The 17,290-nt window shown below is 33.6% G+C and overlaps 1 protein-coding gene across 1 annotated transcript; it reads right to left on the reverse strand.

Annotated features, from left to right (window-relative positions):
• Positions 1-205: 205 nt before the first annotated feature.
• LOC139486147 (uncharacterized) lies at positions 206-1,751 on the reverse strand. Its single transcript, XM_071270883.1, has 2 exons — positions 1,296-1,751; positions 206-935 (listed from the first exon to the last, which is right to left on the reverse strand). Exons 1-2 carry the CDS (start codon positions 1,545-1,547, stop codon positions 456-458), a joined length of 732 nt encoding a protein of 243 aa, XP_071126984.1. The 5' UTR covers positions 1,548-1,751; the 3' UTR covers positions 206-455.
• Between the last annotated feature and the right edge of the window lie 15,539 nt (positions 1,752-17,290).

The following is a 17,290-nucleotide window of genomic DNA, read 5'->3' on the forward strand; positions in this document are numbered from 1 at the left end:
ATTGTACAGTACTTTGCGTTTGTTGATTCCATTGCTACTACAAATATTTGTTTTTCTCCATTTTGTAAGAAATATCAAGTGGATACATGTATCTATACTCGGACATAAAAATCAGTCACTTGATAAAACATCAGAATAGAAAACATACAAAACAAATGTAGTAGTATTACAATCAACACAATACAAGTCTAAATAAGATAAAAAAAAAACACAGGTTATTTTAATACTAAAATTATTTTTCCATCAATATAAAAAAAATTGTCATTAAAAAAAAATGAAAATAAAGTATCATCGACATCTTCCTATTATAGTCTTGATATGTAAGTTATCAGTGTCACAACCTGACACAGTGAAAACTAAAAAAAAACCCGCTTTTTCATACATTTCTATGTACGGCTTAAAAACAACTTCAATAACAATTCAGTGTTAAAAATTGAAAACAAAATCTGTGAGGTTCACATCTTCGTTACAAAATTGAACACGCAGTTTTGAAAAGAGCTGTTACTTGGCAATCCCCGATATTTTCCTTCTGGTTTTGAAACATTAAATGCATTTTCTGTATTTTCAATGTTAACTTGCTCAGGAAGGATTGCACGAGTATTGGTTAATGGTTTGGGATCCTCAAGTTTTATCTGCTTATTAGATGGATTCAAAATGTTAGAGACATCTTTTAGCATAGAATCCGCCGGTCTTTTGTAGGTACGAACAGCCTTTTCACTCCTGTGACCTGTTCTATCCATTATCATCTGCTCACTGACTCCTGCTTGGTACAATCTAGTTGCAAGTGTTCTTTTCTTCATAGACATTAACTGCCCATTTTGTGGTTTTCTTTGTGTTTTGTTCTCAGCATCTTCAATAAGTGTATCAATTTCATTGTCTGTCATTTCTGCAAACCTTGATTCGACTCCTTGTTCCTGATCTTTAGGTTCTTCATCCTAAAATAAGATAATATCACATAATTTAACACATGGCAGAGGCAAAATCCGGCAGTGGCAAATATTTCATGAATGTTCCGGATGAGAACAATTAAACAATAAAACTAGTCGGAAGTTTCCGCAAATGATTATATCAAGGGTCTAAGTAGCAGATCCAGAACTTTTTATTTAAGGGGGAGGGCTGACTGACCTAAAAGGAGGGGGCGCGGATCATGCTTCAGTGATTCCCTATATAATTAACCATTTTTTTCACAAAAGAGGGACCCGGGACTCCATCCCTTGGATCCGTCTATGGGTCCAAACCTCAAATCATGCAATAATGGGTCTGCCGGTGGCAGATAATTCTAAAAAAAGACGTACCTTGACATTTTGGATCTTTCCGTTTTCCGAAGGAACTTGCAACCATAGATCTAAGTCTAGTCCTAGGTCAAATGAAACAGCTGAGGTGTTGATTAAATCTCCAGATGCATTCTCATCCATCACATTACTAGGAAACTCTCCAAAAAAGTCCTCTATATTTACATTTCTCAGTTCCATTTCATCCTCCAATGTTTCTAATACTTGTGATAAGATCATATCATCCTCCGATAATTCATGATGAAATCCATCCATTTCAACGTCTTGTTGGGCGGATGTGATTTATGCGGGAAAATTGTTGACGTCATGTGTTAAAACAGTTATTGGCCAATCAAATCGGTATATGTTTTAATTTGCACAGCACGAGATGACCCATTAACCCGAACTCCTTCGTCGTTCGGGTTAAACAGGGTCACTCGAGCTGTGCAAATTAAATCCCATATACCGACTTGCTTGGTCAATAACTATAACCTAAGGTACCTTTTTTCTGTTGAACTAATAGGTGAAAAAAAGATAATCAATTTGAATGCCAAAATAATGGCATTTTTGAATCGAAGTGAGATAATTTGGAGCTTTTTCAATGATTTATACATTTTAAAAGTCATCTGGGGCTAAAACGAATTGATTTTTTAAAATTATTTTTGTATTACATGATAAAGTTACAACTAATAAATTTATAAATAAAATTTGTAATAAAAAAGAATGTTAGATTTACCATCTTTCTTGCCATTATACATCATATTCTGTGAAACCGCCCTGAGGAAAGGCATAATTCGACAAACAAAATCTATATTATATTATAGCCTCGTTGGTCAACAATGTTATCTTTACGTTCTTAGTTAGTCAATGGTTTGAGTTTTTTTTTTTATTGTCGTACGATTGTCTCATTGGCATCCTTTTTAAAATGTTCATTATTAGTTGAGTGTTCCAACAAGTAAATACCTGTGACAGGAGAGATATTTAAACCACATTTAAGTTATTATTGGAAAATTGTACGTGCCAAATCACATGAATGACATACACATTTTGAAAACTGGTGAGACAGATAATTTCTGTTCTGTATCAGTAGCGATTAATCGTGAGTGACAGATAATTTCTGTTCTGTATCAGTACCGATTAATCGTGAGTGACAGATAATTTCTGTTCTGTATCAGTAGCGATTAATCGTGAGTGACAGATAATTTCTGTTCTGTATCAGTACCGATTAATCGTGAGTGACAGATAATTTCTGTTCTGTATCAGTACCGATTAATCGTGAGTGACAGATAATTTCTGTATCAGTAGCGATTAATCGTGAGTGACAGATAATTTCTGTATCAGTAGCGATTAATCGTGAGTGACAGATAATTTCTGTTCTGTATCAGTAGCGATAAATCGTTAGTGACAGATAATTTCTGTTCTGTATCAGTAGCGATTAATCGTGAGTGACAGATAATTTCTGTTCTGTATCAGTAGCGATTAATCGTGAGTGACAGATAATTTCTGTTCTGTATCAGTACCGATTAATCGTGAGTGACAGATAATTTCTGTTCTGTATCAGTACCGATTAATCGTGAGTGACAGATAATTTCTGTATCAGTAGCGATTAATCGTGAGTGACAGATAATTTCTGTATCAGTAGCGATTAATCGTGAGTGACAGATAATTTCTGTTCTGTATCAGTAGCGATAAATCGTTAGTGACAGATAATTTCTGTTCTGTATCAGTAGCGATTAATCGTGAGTGACAGATAATTTCTGTTCTGTATCAGTAGCGATTAATCGTGAGTGACAGATAATTTCTGTTCTGTATCAGTACCGATTAATCGTGAGTGACAGATAATTTCTGTATCAGTAGCGATTAATCGTGAGTGACAGATAATTTCTGTATCAGTAGCGATTAATCGTGAGTGACAGATAATTTCTGTTCTGTATCAGTAGCGATTAATCGTGAGTGACAGATAGTTTCTGTATCAGTAGCGATTAATCGTGAGTGACAGATAATTTTTGTTCTGTATCAGTAGCGATTAATCGTGAGTGACAGATAATTTCTGTATCAGTAGCGATTAATCGTGAGTGACAGATAATTTCTGTTCTGTATCAGTAGCGATTAATCGTGAGTGAGAGATAATTTCTGTTCTGTATCAGTAGCGATTAATCGTGAGTGAGAGATAATTTCTGTTCTGTATCAGTAGCGATTAATCGTGAGTGACAGATAATTTCTGTATCAGTAGCGATAAATCGCGAGTGACAGATAATTTCTGTTCTGTATCAGTAGCGATTAATCGTGAGTTGTGTTGTACTTTGATATTGTGTTGCTTGCTTATTATTGTTGAAGTCCGAGATTACTCTGACGTCCAACGGCTGTTTTGCCAGACAAGCTGGGGCCGTGGGACGTCAGAGCTCGTCCCATATAAAAAAAAGTGGATATTTGCCCACCAAAAATAGATGCGCTGCTTCGTCGCTTCTGGTGCCGACTGACGGCCTTGGAATTATATAAATCGGGCATCAATCTGTTCATTTTTCATTTATCTTTTCATTTATGTAAGTTTCACCTACCTGCCAACCTTTATTTTTCCATATTTTAACAGTTTTCACAGAGACCCATCGATTTCTGCATTTTGACTTTCACTTTCAAATGGACGTCAAGTTACGAGAGAGTTCGTGGCCTCGAAACTCAAACATGCAAATTTTGTAGGAGATCGATGTTTAACATTTAGTAGCCAACCACGATTTTTCACCTCCTTTACAGGAGATCGGTATTAAGCATTTAGTTCCGACCACGAGAACAATCGGAAGCTTTCGGACATTTAGATAACTTGCATCGTAAATGAACGAGGTGTTACATTATGGTCATTTGCATAAATCATCACTGTTTTCTCGTGGTCACGTGATAATCTTTGAAAATGAAAGGCAAAATGCAGAAATCGATGGATCTCTGTGAAAACTGTTAAAATATGGAAAATAAAGGTTCGCAGGTAGGTGAAACTTACATAAATGAAAAGATAAATGAAAAATGAACAGATTGATGCCCGATTTATATAATTCCAAGGCCGTCAGTCGGCACCAGAAGCGACGAAGCAGCGCATCTATTTTGGGTGGGCAAATATCCACTTTTTGATATGGGACGAGCTCTGACGTCCCACGGCCCCAGCTTGTCTGGCAAAACAGCCGTTGGACGTCAGAGTAATCTCGGACTACTATTGTTGATGATCAACCATTTGATTAATAGTGGCTGCAGTGCAAGCTTACGTTTACGTTTGAAATTCTCACAGCGACATGATTCATTTTTCTCTTTCCATTTAAATAGACTCTGGATGTTTCAGTTCCTTCTTTAGAGTGACAGGATTTCTTGGGTTGTGTCCTTTTCTTTGCAGCTGGTTCCTCAACTTGATTCCATAATACAAAAAAATAAGACAAGTTAATAACGTTATGTCGCCTAACGGTCTTCAACAGTATGCAAAAGCCAAACCGCATAGAATACTTTAAATGGCCCCGAAATGACAAAATTTTATATGAATTATTTCACATAGAGAAATCTAACGACATGAATTATATACAAAATAAGTGCTATAGTGCTGGTTGATGTTCCTAGTTAGGGGACGACCATTTCATATTCTGGGGGGGAGGGGGGGACAGGAGGATTTGTTTTTGATCGGTTATTTATTTTTGTAAACTAAGAGTACAGATTATTCATTTTCTGCACTATTGAAGTAAGATTTTTCATTTTCATTAAAGCACGGGACTGATTATTCATTTTCGCAACTATATTTATGATATTCGAAAACATACAATTGTTAAATGATTTGTTTATTATAAATGATACATGTACAATATATAGTCAAGTCATTATGTACCATTTAATCAGAATTAATCAGCATCCTCTGCAGAAATAAATATTTTATATTCCCATGGTATTCCCAACTGCATATACATGTATTGCATACATACGTAGTATTAAAGTTTGGTTGTAACTAGCTCTTTTAAAAGTATTGGCAAACATGTTTCGCCGAGCGAAGCGAGGCAAAATCTTTTTTTTAAGGGTTTTGGAGCCACTGAAGGCCCAAGAAGTTATAGAACAAATGATGCATAATCATGCTTTCTGTGTGTTCCAAAGACCCTTTCATAATCTGAAAAGTTTTGTTTTAATAATTTTTTGACAATATTTTGGTCTCAAAGCAAAATGTATAAATTTAGTGTAACTTGACTTTTAAAAGTTTCTAGGGACAACATCAAAACACCAATGTGCATGATAAAGCAAAAATGGACTTTCCATAGTAAAGTCTGTGGTTGCTCTTTTTTAAACTCATGATCAAGTTCATAAAAAAATAACTAGATTACAAAAGGAATGCAACACTAACAGAATACAGAAAGGCAATCAATGAACAAAAGACAAATAAATAAGAAACATTGATCCCGAAAAACCAGGGCTATGTCTGAGGGAAAACGCAGAACTTGCTTCTTGCAAGGCATTCGCCGTGAACACAATTTGATATGGAGACAAGCGTTTGGTTTTGACATTTCTTACATGAGGCATTTGCCTCAATGTAGTTAGTTACGGTCTTGTTAAAATAAAAGTGAGGTTAGGTTTCCTGAGAAATATACCTCAATTTTCAGACATTTCAAGTATATTTAAATTATATTTATACTTTTATTATTAAAAAAATTGAGAATTGTTTCCCGATTTTTTTTGAGAGAAAAAGATGAATTTATGAAGAATCTGGTGCCATCTCATACTTTCGATTAGACCTGCTGAGTTATTTATTTTCAATACATTGCAACTCAGGTAATTTATTTTCAAACTAACACAGAACAAACCATTTATTTTTGTGATTATCAAGGCTGAGTTATTTATTTTCAAAATCCTCCTACCCCCCCCCCCCCCCCCCCCCCCCCCCACCCCCCGAATATCAAATGGTCGTCCCCTTGTTGTCTCCCTTAATTTACCTAATGTGACCATACACATACATATTCGGTTTGTTCAATTGGAAGTTCCATTGTCACTTAGTATCACAAGAGTTGTGGTCACGAAGCGATACTCATTATGGTCAATTTAATAATAAGAACATACGTTTCAATTTCTTAAACAATTCTGTAGAAGCAGCTGATTTACACCGAGCATGTCCAATTGAACCTAAGTAATTTCTATGGCAACATTTCAATTTCAGACGAAACCCGAACATTTACCTGTTGGTGGATGTTAATCCAATAGATTATTAATCCGTATATTTTAACTAATTTGATTCGTTTAGGGGTGGGTATTCACATGTTAAACTATATTTTTGGAGGTAGACAGAAAACGGCGGATAGCAAAAAGCATATTGCACGGTCATTTTTAGAATATCTAAAAACCGATATATACGTCACGTAATGAATTTCATGATATTGTTAAAAAAGTTTTATTAAAAAATATCTATGATCGATTATTTGAAGAAAAAAAATCTTCAATTACATAACTTGATGTTTAAAAACAAACATTAAAAATTATGACATAACAAGTAATATGATATCTACAAATTTCCAACAAAATCAAACGACGATTTTCAAACAAATATGGTCGGAAATTAATAATATTTCCTCAGTCAATATACTTCTTTCAGGTCAATATATCCTTTTGTCGACCTCAAACAAAGGCTATAATTGTATAACATACCAGTGAGCGGTTGTTACCCAAAGATTGTTTGTATTAATAGACATTCAATTTTGTATTGTGGTTTTATGTAATAGTTATCCCATGATGACGCGGTGTGTCAGTGTAAGATCACCCCGATGACATACCAAGTCCGAAATGGGATAACTATTTTACATCCCAGCTGTTATAGATGATAAGACGAAAAAACATTTACAATTCATAAAACCTAGTTTAGAACGCCAAAAAAAACATCATGATATACTTTATATATAACTTTATAATGTATATCCGTTATGCCCCTGAACACGATTATTCAGGGACTGAATTTTTGGTTCTACCTTGCGAGTATGGTCTTGAGGAAACGATGATAGTCCGTCGGAAGGGGACGATAAATGGCTGACCCGTGTTAAGAAAGAGCCATATCTGCACGTTAAAGACACCCTTTTAGATATCGAAAAAGAGCAGGCTAATGCCGCTAAAAAGTAGCACTTGCACCCGCAAAGTGGAAAGGGATAAGTTGCAAAACTTGTTTCCCAATCCACTATAAATAAATATGTTTAAACTAACACGATGACTAAATATGAAACTACATGTATGTCAACTCGCCCACTGGCTAATCGATCCACACAAGAACGCCACTTTATAAAAAATCGCCCAAGTCTTGTTCACCGTCTCGCCCCACATTTGAAAAAGTGTAAAATCAAATATAACTATCAGTCTGACAACTCACTTATTTATAAAAACGGTTATAACCCCACTGAATAAAGGTCTGCCAACTCGCCCCACTTATGAAAATATCTTGCTTCCTTTAAGTATGTTAAATTACTGCTAGTTGGTTTCCAGTCGTCCTGCTGAAGTGGTATATGTCGTGGATTGATATACTAAAGGTCTTGTGTTCGAATCTCATCATAGGCAATAGATGTATTCTACAAAAATTTTGATAGATAGTCTTTTCCATATATTAATTAATATTGTAAAAAGATATGGGTGAAGTAGAAAAAAAAATAGGAAAAAAAATATGACATTCCATTTTCAAAAGTAGTTTCCGGTATTAAATAAATCGTTGTTATAATTATTTCCGTTTATAATGGATTTGAAATTCCCGCCAAAATGTTACAGAACAAAGGAAAGCATGCAAAACAAAGAAACTCAAGCTGGGGTGATCTGGTAGGGGTGATCCGGCTCAGATCACCCCTGGTAGAACAAAGGAGCTGGGATGTAATAAGTTACCTTAATTTGAAAGAGGTCTCAAATCTGACTGATTAACTGGAAAAACATAGACAATTTGAAATATCATACTTTAGTTGATGGTCGCTTTGCAAGTGACAACAAGTGCCACCAAAAAGCGTTGTAAATGAAAATCGTTACATGTTAATAAATCTGAGACATTTTAATCTTTAATCCATTTTTTATTGAATTTATTTCTTTCATATAAATTTTTATTGTAAATTTTATAAATAAGTTAATAAGACGTGATGTCACACAACAATAAACAATTGATTAGGGATTTTGCTATAAGGTGTTTTTTTCTGCTTTCAAAATGTTTTAGTTTGAACCCGACCTCAGGTTTTCTTAAAACAACCGGAAACTTTCCCGTATAAGATTTCTAATTATTACATCTAAAAAAAAACAAGGCCTATCACTTTTTAAGTTCTGTTATTTGTAAACTATCAATTTATAAACGTCTATCTATATCAACTTTAAATCTTGTTATTTTTAAACAGAGGAGCGAAAATCCCTAAGAGACAACTGAATCGAAGTATCAGGAAACAGATTAATTATCATTAATATATATGTACATGCTACTCATATAATTTCACAAACTTTCTTCTTTGTTCATTTTATAAAACTGAATATACATTTCAATTTTTCAATAGTAAGTATATTATATATTCTTAACTGTATATATATTTTATACTGTCACTATTATGCTTATCAATGCAATACATACAAATACATTTTTTTACACTGTATATATATGTAGGACGCTAAAGTGCGATCGTACTCTAAAGTGCGATGGTCACGATAAAGTGCAATGGTCTACGTTACAGAACGATGGTGTCTCACGCTAAAGTGCGATGCTTGTTTGTTTGCTTAAGTACGATGGTATATCACGCTAAAAGTGCGATTGGCCAAAAAGGTAAATAAATGTTAAGCAGCTTAAAACGTTAAAAAAACATATATGCGATAGGCTTTATAATATACCGGTAGGCTTAAGTGGTTGGTTTCTAAAGTTAAATGATCGACCACGTAATTATTGATAAAAAGGTAATTTAGGTTTCACAAAATACTATATTTCCTGTAAATGAATTTTCTATAATTCGGGCGTCATGGTTAGATATTGTGATAAATGGTTCAGCTTGCCGTTCACACCTTGTAGTCTATCACTTATGGGAACACCTCCCCTTACAATCGTCCTTGTAAATTACAAATTATTGTTGGAATATGTAACACTTATTTGACTTCCCATTTTTTTTATAAATGAGAGAGAAAGGAGATGTTCGCCGAGCTTAAATTTCTCCCTTTTTTGTAGCGACTACACATTTATGTTATATTTTCCTGCAATGTATAAACTAATGTTTTAGCGACAAAATTTCAACGGTGACTACAAAATTAACTGCCACGTATACAATTATTTAAATGCATCCGTCTGCTACCAATAGATACCTATGCGCAATTCTAATTTGTATCTATATAGTAAAAGTCAAAGTCAACTGCAGGACACAAGTCCTTTCCAAGCATCCGAAAAGAATCAACATAGTTGCTACTACCGACGAAACACGGTTAGGCCTGACATTAAGTCATGGACATTTGGTTTAAAAGTTGTAAATCAAAAATTCTTAATTTGTCTTCCGGCATTTTCATTTTTAGCTCACCTGGCCCGAAGGGCCAAGTGAGCTTTTCCCATCACTTTGCGTCCGGCGTCGTCGTCGTCGTCCGTCGTCGTTAACTTTTACAAAAATCTTCTCCACTGAAACTACTGGGCCAAATTAAACCAAACTTGGCCACAACCATCATTGGGGTATCTAGTTTAAAAAAAAATGTGTCCGGTGACCCCGCCAACCAACCAAGATGGCTGCCATGGATAAAAATAGAACATAGAGGTGAAATGCAGTTTTTGGCCTATTAATCAAAAACCAAAGCATTTAGAGCGAATCTGACATGGGATAAAATTGTTCATCAGTTCAAGATCTCTCTGCCCTGAAATTTTCAGTTGAATAGGACAACCCGTTCTTGGGTTGCTGCCCCTGAATTGGTAATTATAAGGCAATTTTGCTGTTTTTGGTTATTATCTTGAATATTATTATAGATAGAGATAAACTGTAAACAGCAATAATGTTCAGCAAAGTAAGATTTACAAATAAGTCAACATGACCGAAATGGTCAGTTGACCCCTTTAGGAGTTATTGCCCTTTATAGTCAATTTTTAACCATTTTTCGTAAATCTTAGTAATCTATTACAAAAATCTTTTCCTCTGAAACAACTCGGCCAAATTAATCAAAACTTGGCCACAATCATCTTTGGGGTATCTAGTTTTAAAAATGTGTGGCGTGACCCGGCCAACCAACCAAGATGGCCGCCATGGCTAAAAATAGAACATAGGGGTGAAATGTAGATTTTGGCGTATATCTCTGAAACCAAAGCATTTAGAGCAAATCTGACAGGGGTAAAATTGTTCATCAAGTGAAAATCTATCTGCCCTGAAACTTTCAAATGAATCGGACAACCGGTTGTTGGGTTGCTGCCCCAAAATAAGTAATTTGAAGGAAATTTTGCAGATTTTGGTTATTATCTTGAATATTATTATATAAAGAGATATTAAGGAAACAGCAATAATGTTCAGCAAAGTAAGATCTACAAATAAGTCAACATGACCAAATTTATCAGTTGACCCTTAAGGAGTTACTGCCCCTTTATAGTCAATTGTTAACAATTTTCATAAATTTTTGTTAATTTTTGTAAATTTTTAGGAAATATTTTCAACTGTAATTACTGGGCCAAGTTCGTTATAGATAGAGATAATTGTAGCAACAAGAATGTTCAGTAAAGAAAGATCTACAAACACATCACCATCACCAAAACACAATTATGTCATGAATTTATCTGTGTCCATTTTTAATATGCACATAGACCAAGGTGAGCGACACAGGCTCTCGAGAGCCTCTAGTTAGTCTGTTTAAACGATTGTTAGCGTCAGAATCCAACTATACGTCTATACTTTCACAGACCATCGGACTAATGCGTATTGAGGAATCGCACTTTAGCGTATACCATCACACTTTAATAGCGTGGCCATCGTACTCTAGCGTCCGCATCGCACTTTAGAGTCCTACATACATATATACAACAAATTCCAATCTTTCAAACTTGGTAACTCTTCATGAACTATTAAAGATTGTATTAAGTTCAAAGATATTAATTACGAGAGCCTTTTAGGGCCATATTAATTTACTTTTATAATTTGATATAACAAATTATTAATTTGATACAACATATTATCAATTTGATATAACAGATTATCAATCTGATATAACAGATTATCCAATCTAATTAAAAACTTATCTGTCATCGCTCCCGTTTTCTGATATGTCGCGTGGGAGATCTAACGAAACCCGCTTTGAAGTCACATGTGAGTGAACTAGAAGTTATGAATTTATAACGATATGCAAATGAGTTGACGACCTATTTATAAGCCAATCAAAAAAGTTTATGAATTATTTTGACTGACAATTTCGTCGTAAATAAAATGAGTTACATCCTTTTACCTTACGATAAACTTTCAAGATCGTGGAAGACTCAATTTCATTGGCCGAAAAAGACACACCTACGAGGTCACTCACATGTACACTCAAAGCGGGTTTCGTTAGATCTCCCACGCGACATATCAGAAAACGGGAGCGATGAGAGATCGGTTTTTAATTAGATTGCAGATTATCAATCTGATATAACAGATTATCAATTTGATATAATAGAATATTATCAATTTGATACAACAGATTATAATTATTTATTAATTTACAAAAAGGAAATTTGATATGTCAAATTACTAATATAAAAAAAGAAGATGTGGTATGATTACAAAAGAGACAACTCTCCACAAGAACCAAAATGACACAGAAATTAACACTTATAGGTCACCGTACGGCCTTCAACAATGAGGAAAGTCAATACAATGGCATAGATTGGGGTTATCCCCATCTCCATTTGACATAAAGGATATAAAGGATGTGAACGTGAAACGCCTAAACTGTTTAGGGATATAAACCTAAATGTTTTTTGCATTGCTCATGATCTGAAATCTCTCTTCTATATATACAACATTATTAAGGTGCTCAGATTATACTCGTGTGGTCTTTTTGAACAGAAAATAAAAGTCCACAACCATTCAAAATCTCACGCATGTTTCTTTATTTTTAATAAAACATATCAAAATCAAAAATATATGTCGAAACAAATTTATTTAAGACAATATTTCCAATACGGACTGGCAATGAATCCTGAGTTACATGCACAATATATGTTTACAGGGCCAATGATTGTAGTACTGACTTGCTTTGAATTCAGACTTACATGAATGATATCATTGATATGTGATCAGCGGCCAATATTTCAAAAGACAAATGTGTCAAATTGCAGTTAATATATAAATCAAAATAATTAAAAAACATTGAGAAAAGTCAAAGTAAAATGATTATGTAACACACTTCTTAGTTGTGTTAATCTAAAGATCTGTGTTTTTTTTGGCGATGATTCAAAATTTTGATTTTAGAGTTAAAAATGTATTGAGTTTTTTGTAAAAAAAAGGATTTTTTCACATTTCGCGCCGTATTCCAGAAACTATTTATGATTTTTGCATAAAACTTCTCACACAAGACGAAGGGCGTGTCATGCGCTCATGGTGCAACTAGCTATTATTTTAGTGATTTTACAAAGGGAAGTTTTATCTTTTAGATTTAGTGATTTTATGTAACATGTTTTTAAATACCTAATCTATACTAAGTAAATAAAGCGTTTGTTTTTAAAAATACCTATTAGATTTATTTTAAAGACAGTTTTTGTTATGGCATGGCTTTATATTTGAACAGAATTTCAATAGCTTCAATTGCTGATAATAAAATTGAGAATGGAAATGGGGAATATGTGAAAGAGACAACAATACGATCAAATAGCAGACAACAACCGAAGCCAGTTAGAAAATCCCGCACCCGGAGGTGGTCCTCAGGTGGCTCCTAAATAAAAAGATGTACTAGTTCAGTGAAAATGGACGTCACACTAAACTCCAACATATAAATGAACTAAAATTAACAAAAAAAAATATACAAGACTAACAAAGACCAGATTCTCCTGACCTGAGACATGTGCCGCATAGTCAGCTATCAAAATATCTAAACTGTCTTAAACTGTGTAAATGATCACCAGTGCAATTAGTTTGTGTCTGATTCATTCGGATTTATGCTTAATCAATTTCTGCACCTCATTTTTGTAATAGCTTGTGTTGAAGCCCACGGTTATAACAACGACCCGGATACACTTACTCAAACAAACAAAACAGTGACAGGTGATAATGGGCTTAAAACATGATACATAATATGCAGACACTTTGAACTATAATCCTTGTCTTTAAAAATGCAACTACGCACTTTTCACAAAGATTTTGTCTATCATACAATAAGTAGCCTTTATACATGTACTTCTCGTGTTCAAACACATCCCAGTTCGTGGTATGTGCACATCCTACAGGTTCCGTTGTTGTGGGGTTTTTTTTTTGTTATCCGCTCCTTGATAGGTTAATAAATTATCGTATTGTTGGAAAATTGGTTTAAATTTAAACTTTAAAGCTCAATTCAGACAGTTATATTTATAGAAGTTAGCCTTGAATTACAGCAAAAAAGTTTATAGGTCAGCTTTACAACATATGCAAACAATAAATGTCATTAGAATTTATATTTTAAAATTTTCTCTAAATCATAAATAAGTATAATTGGTAAATATTTTGACGATCGTTATAATGTGTATTATTGATAATATCTTTATTGTTATAGAAAAATGCAGTTTATTTTATTTCATACAGTTTATATAGGCAGAATCTACTGTCAAAAATATTTTAACTATTTTAAATGCTTTTATTGTTTAACTGTTCTATACTCTAAAACCTTTCTCCTTCAATTTTAAAAGCAGGATTATTTCAAATTTTCCTCCGGTAATATGTCTAGCAAAGTTCAACAAAATGTCATAAAGTTACGACAGCTGTCAACGTACGTCAGAATCTTTATTTGTGTCAAGCTACAGGGGCTAGTACCATAGTTAGTTTAATCAAGATCTAAACTAATATTTATGTCATATTAAAATTTTGTCTTTGGTAATTCATAATTTTACTATAACAACTTTATGAATTGCCAAAGACAAAATTTTAACATAACAGACCACACTAAAAGATACCAGAGGGAGAGTCAAACTCATAGAAACAAAATTAACTGAAACGCCATGGCTAAAAATAAAAAGAACAGACAAACAATAGAACAGAAGACACATTATAGAAAGTTAAAGACTAAGCAACGCGAACCCTACCAAAAACGTGGGATGATCACAGGTGCTCCGGAAGGGTAAGCAGATCCTGCTCCACATGTGGCATCCATCGTGTTGATTATGTTATTACAAATTCGGTAAATAGTCTAATTCGGTAGGTTACATTCGTGAAAAGAGAAGGGTATTATAGTTACGACATAAAGAAAATATCCGATATCATCTGTGAAACGGTTATTCCATAACGGTCAACCAATTCTTGATGGCGTCCGTAAAACACGAAGGAATTCGTATCTTTAAGGTATTTTAAAGTGAAAATTATTAAAAAAAAAATTGGTTAAAGTATTTTGAAGTTTAAATTTTAATTTATTTCTAAAATTTCTCCTTATGGTAGTTACATTATTTTTGGAATGTTAGTTTTTGTTAAAGAAGAATGACATACGTGTACAACTTTTAGATTACGTAATTAACCCAATTAACAAATAGACATGTAAGTGCTTAATTATTTTCTTTCCATGTAAATTACGGCTATTGTTAAGGATGTACTTAGGTGAGGTTAATATGTAAACATTAAGAAATTAAGAAATTAAAATTGATACTATAAGCTGGTAGAGCATCAAATAAGGATAAAGATAAGCTTAAAATATTGATAGGTCATGGACCTCCTTTTCGAGATGTTTGAGATTTAAAATATGTGTGAAATTATTAATAACACCTGTCACCCATGACTTGATAATTGACCAACCAGTGAAAATAGGTTGTGGTCAATAGTACGGTGACCAGACCCAATATTTTTTTTAGATTTAATCGTCAAACATACTATATGGCTATATTATATATCATTGGATTCGGAAAAATGAGTACTATTGAAATATCGATGTCGTCAAAAAGAAATGTGGTAACAGTTTTGCATAAAATGAAGTCAAAGATCAAATTCTGTTTTTATTTTTTCTTCTTCTATACTTTCAAAATTTGAAGAAATATACAACAATTTAGGTTAAATTCTAGATACATACATTTTCTTATATCAATTTTCAATAAATCATCTCGAAAATGTAAAAAAAAAAACGAAAAACACAATTATGTCATGAATTTATCTGTGTCCATTTTTAATATGCACATAGACCAAGGTGAGCGACACAGGCTCTCGAGAGCCTCTAGTTAGTCTGTTTAAACGATTGTTAGCGTCATAATCCAACTATACGTCTATACTTTCACAGACCATCGGACTAATGCGCATTGAGGAATCGCACTTTAGCGTATACCATCGCACTTTAATAGCGTGGCCATCGTACTCTAGCGTCCGCATCGCACTTTAGAGTCCTACATATATATATATATATATAACAAAATCCAATCTTTCAAACTCGGTAACTCTTCATGAACTATTAAAGATTGTATTAAGTTCAAAGATATTAATTACGAGAGCCTTTTAGGGCCATATTAATTTAACGCTAAAGTGCGATCGTACTCTAAATATATATGTAGGACGCTAAAGTGCAATCGTACTCTAAAGTGCGATGGTCACGATAAAGTGCAATGGTCTACGTTACAGAACGATGGTGTCTCACGCTAAAGTGCGATGCTTGTTTGTTTGCTTTAGTACGACAGTATATCACGCTAAAAGTACGATTGGCCAAAAAGGTAAATAAATGTAAAACTTTTATTTCTATAGAAGTCGCTCTTCACTATACTACTACCTGTCGATACATTTATTTTTGGCATTGCACAAGTCATGTCTTCTTTGACTATTAATGACGTTAAAATACTAAATCCCTGTGATGTGTTTTAGTCGATTTTAGTCTCTGATGCATGATTTTTTATTATTAATTGGTTTTGGCTTTTAACTAGCTGTCAGTAACTGCGAGTACTCTCAAATCGTATTTTCTTGTTAATTCGACCTGTTGATACTGTTTATAATGCTTTTTTGTCATTTTTTATTTATACGGATCTTGTCTGTACACCAGCTTTGATTATTTGTAATATCTTCACTTATTCTTACAACATTTGTATAAACTTCAAGATTATAAAAAAACCGGTTTTTTTCTAAAGTGAACATTGATTGGTTAAATATTTCTCAGTCATGTCCTGTTTTTGAATTTGTTTGTTAGCTTTTTGGTCATGAATGTTTGTCTCTGTTATTTAATTAACTGTACATTTGTATTCAGATATCGCAGATCAAATTTATTCGTTCATTGTTTAATCATACGTTTTTTGATTGAGTTAAGTCTGCCAATTGATATTTTATCGTATGTTTTTCTTTGTTGTGATGTTATGCTATTGTTTCAGAAAAAGGGAGAAGGTTTGGATCCATTAAAACGTTTAATCCCGCTGCAAATGTTTGCACCTGTCCTAAGTCAGGAATCTGATGTACAGTAGTTGTCGTTTGTTTATGTAATACATACGTGTTTCTCGTTTCTCGTTTTGTTAATATAGATTAGACCGTTGGTTTTCCCGTTTGAATGGTTTTACACTAGTAATTTTGGGGCCCTTTATAGCTTGTTGTTCGGTGTGAGCTAAGGCTCCGTGTTGAAGGCCGTACTTTAACCTATAATGGTTTACTTTTTAAATTGTTATTTGTATGGAGAGTTGTCTCATTGGCACTCACACCACATCTTCCTATATCTATAAGCAGCTTAAAACGTTAAAAAAACATATATGCGATAGGCTTTATAATATACCGGTAGGCTTAAGTGGTTGGTTTCTAAAGTTAAATGATCGACCACGTAATTATTGATAAAAAGGTAATTTAGGTTTCACAAAATACTATATTTCCTGTAAATGAATTTTCTATAATTCGGGCGTCATGGTTAGATATTGTGATAAATGGTTCAGCTTGCCGTTCACACCTTGTAGTCTATCA

This window comes from Mytilus edulis, chromosome 8 (genome assembly GCF_963676685.1).
Source record: "Mytilus edulis chromosome 8, xbMytEdul2.2, whole genome shotgun sequence".
Classification (NCBI taxonomy): Eukaryota; Metazoa; Mollusca; class Bivalvia; order Mytilida; family Mytilidae; genus Mytilus; species Mytilus edulis.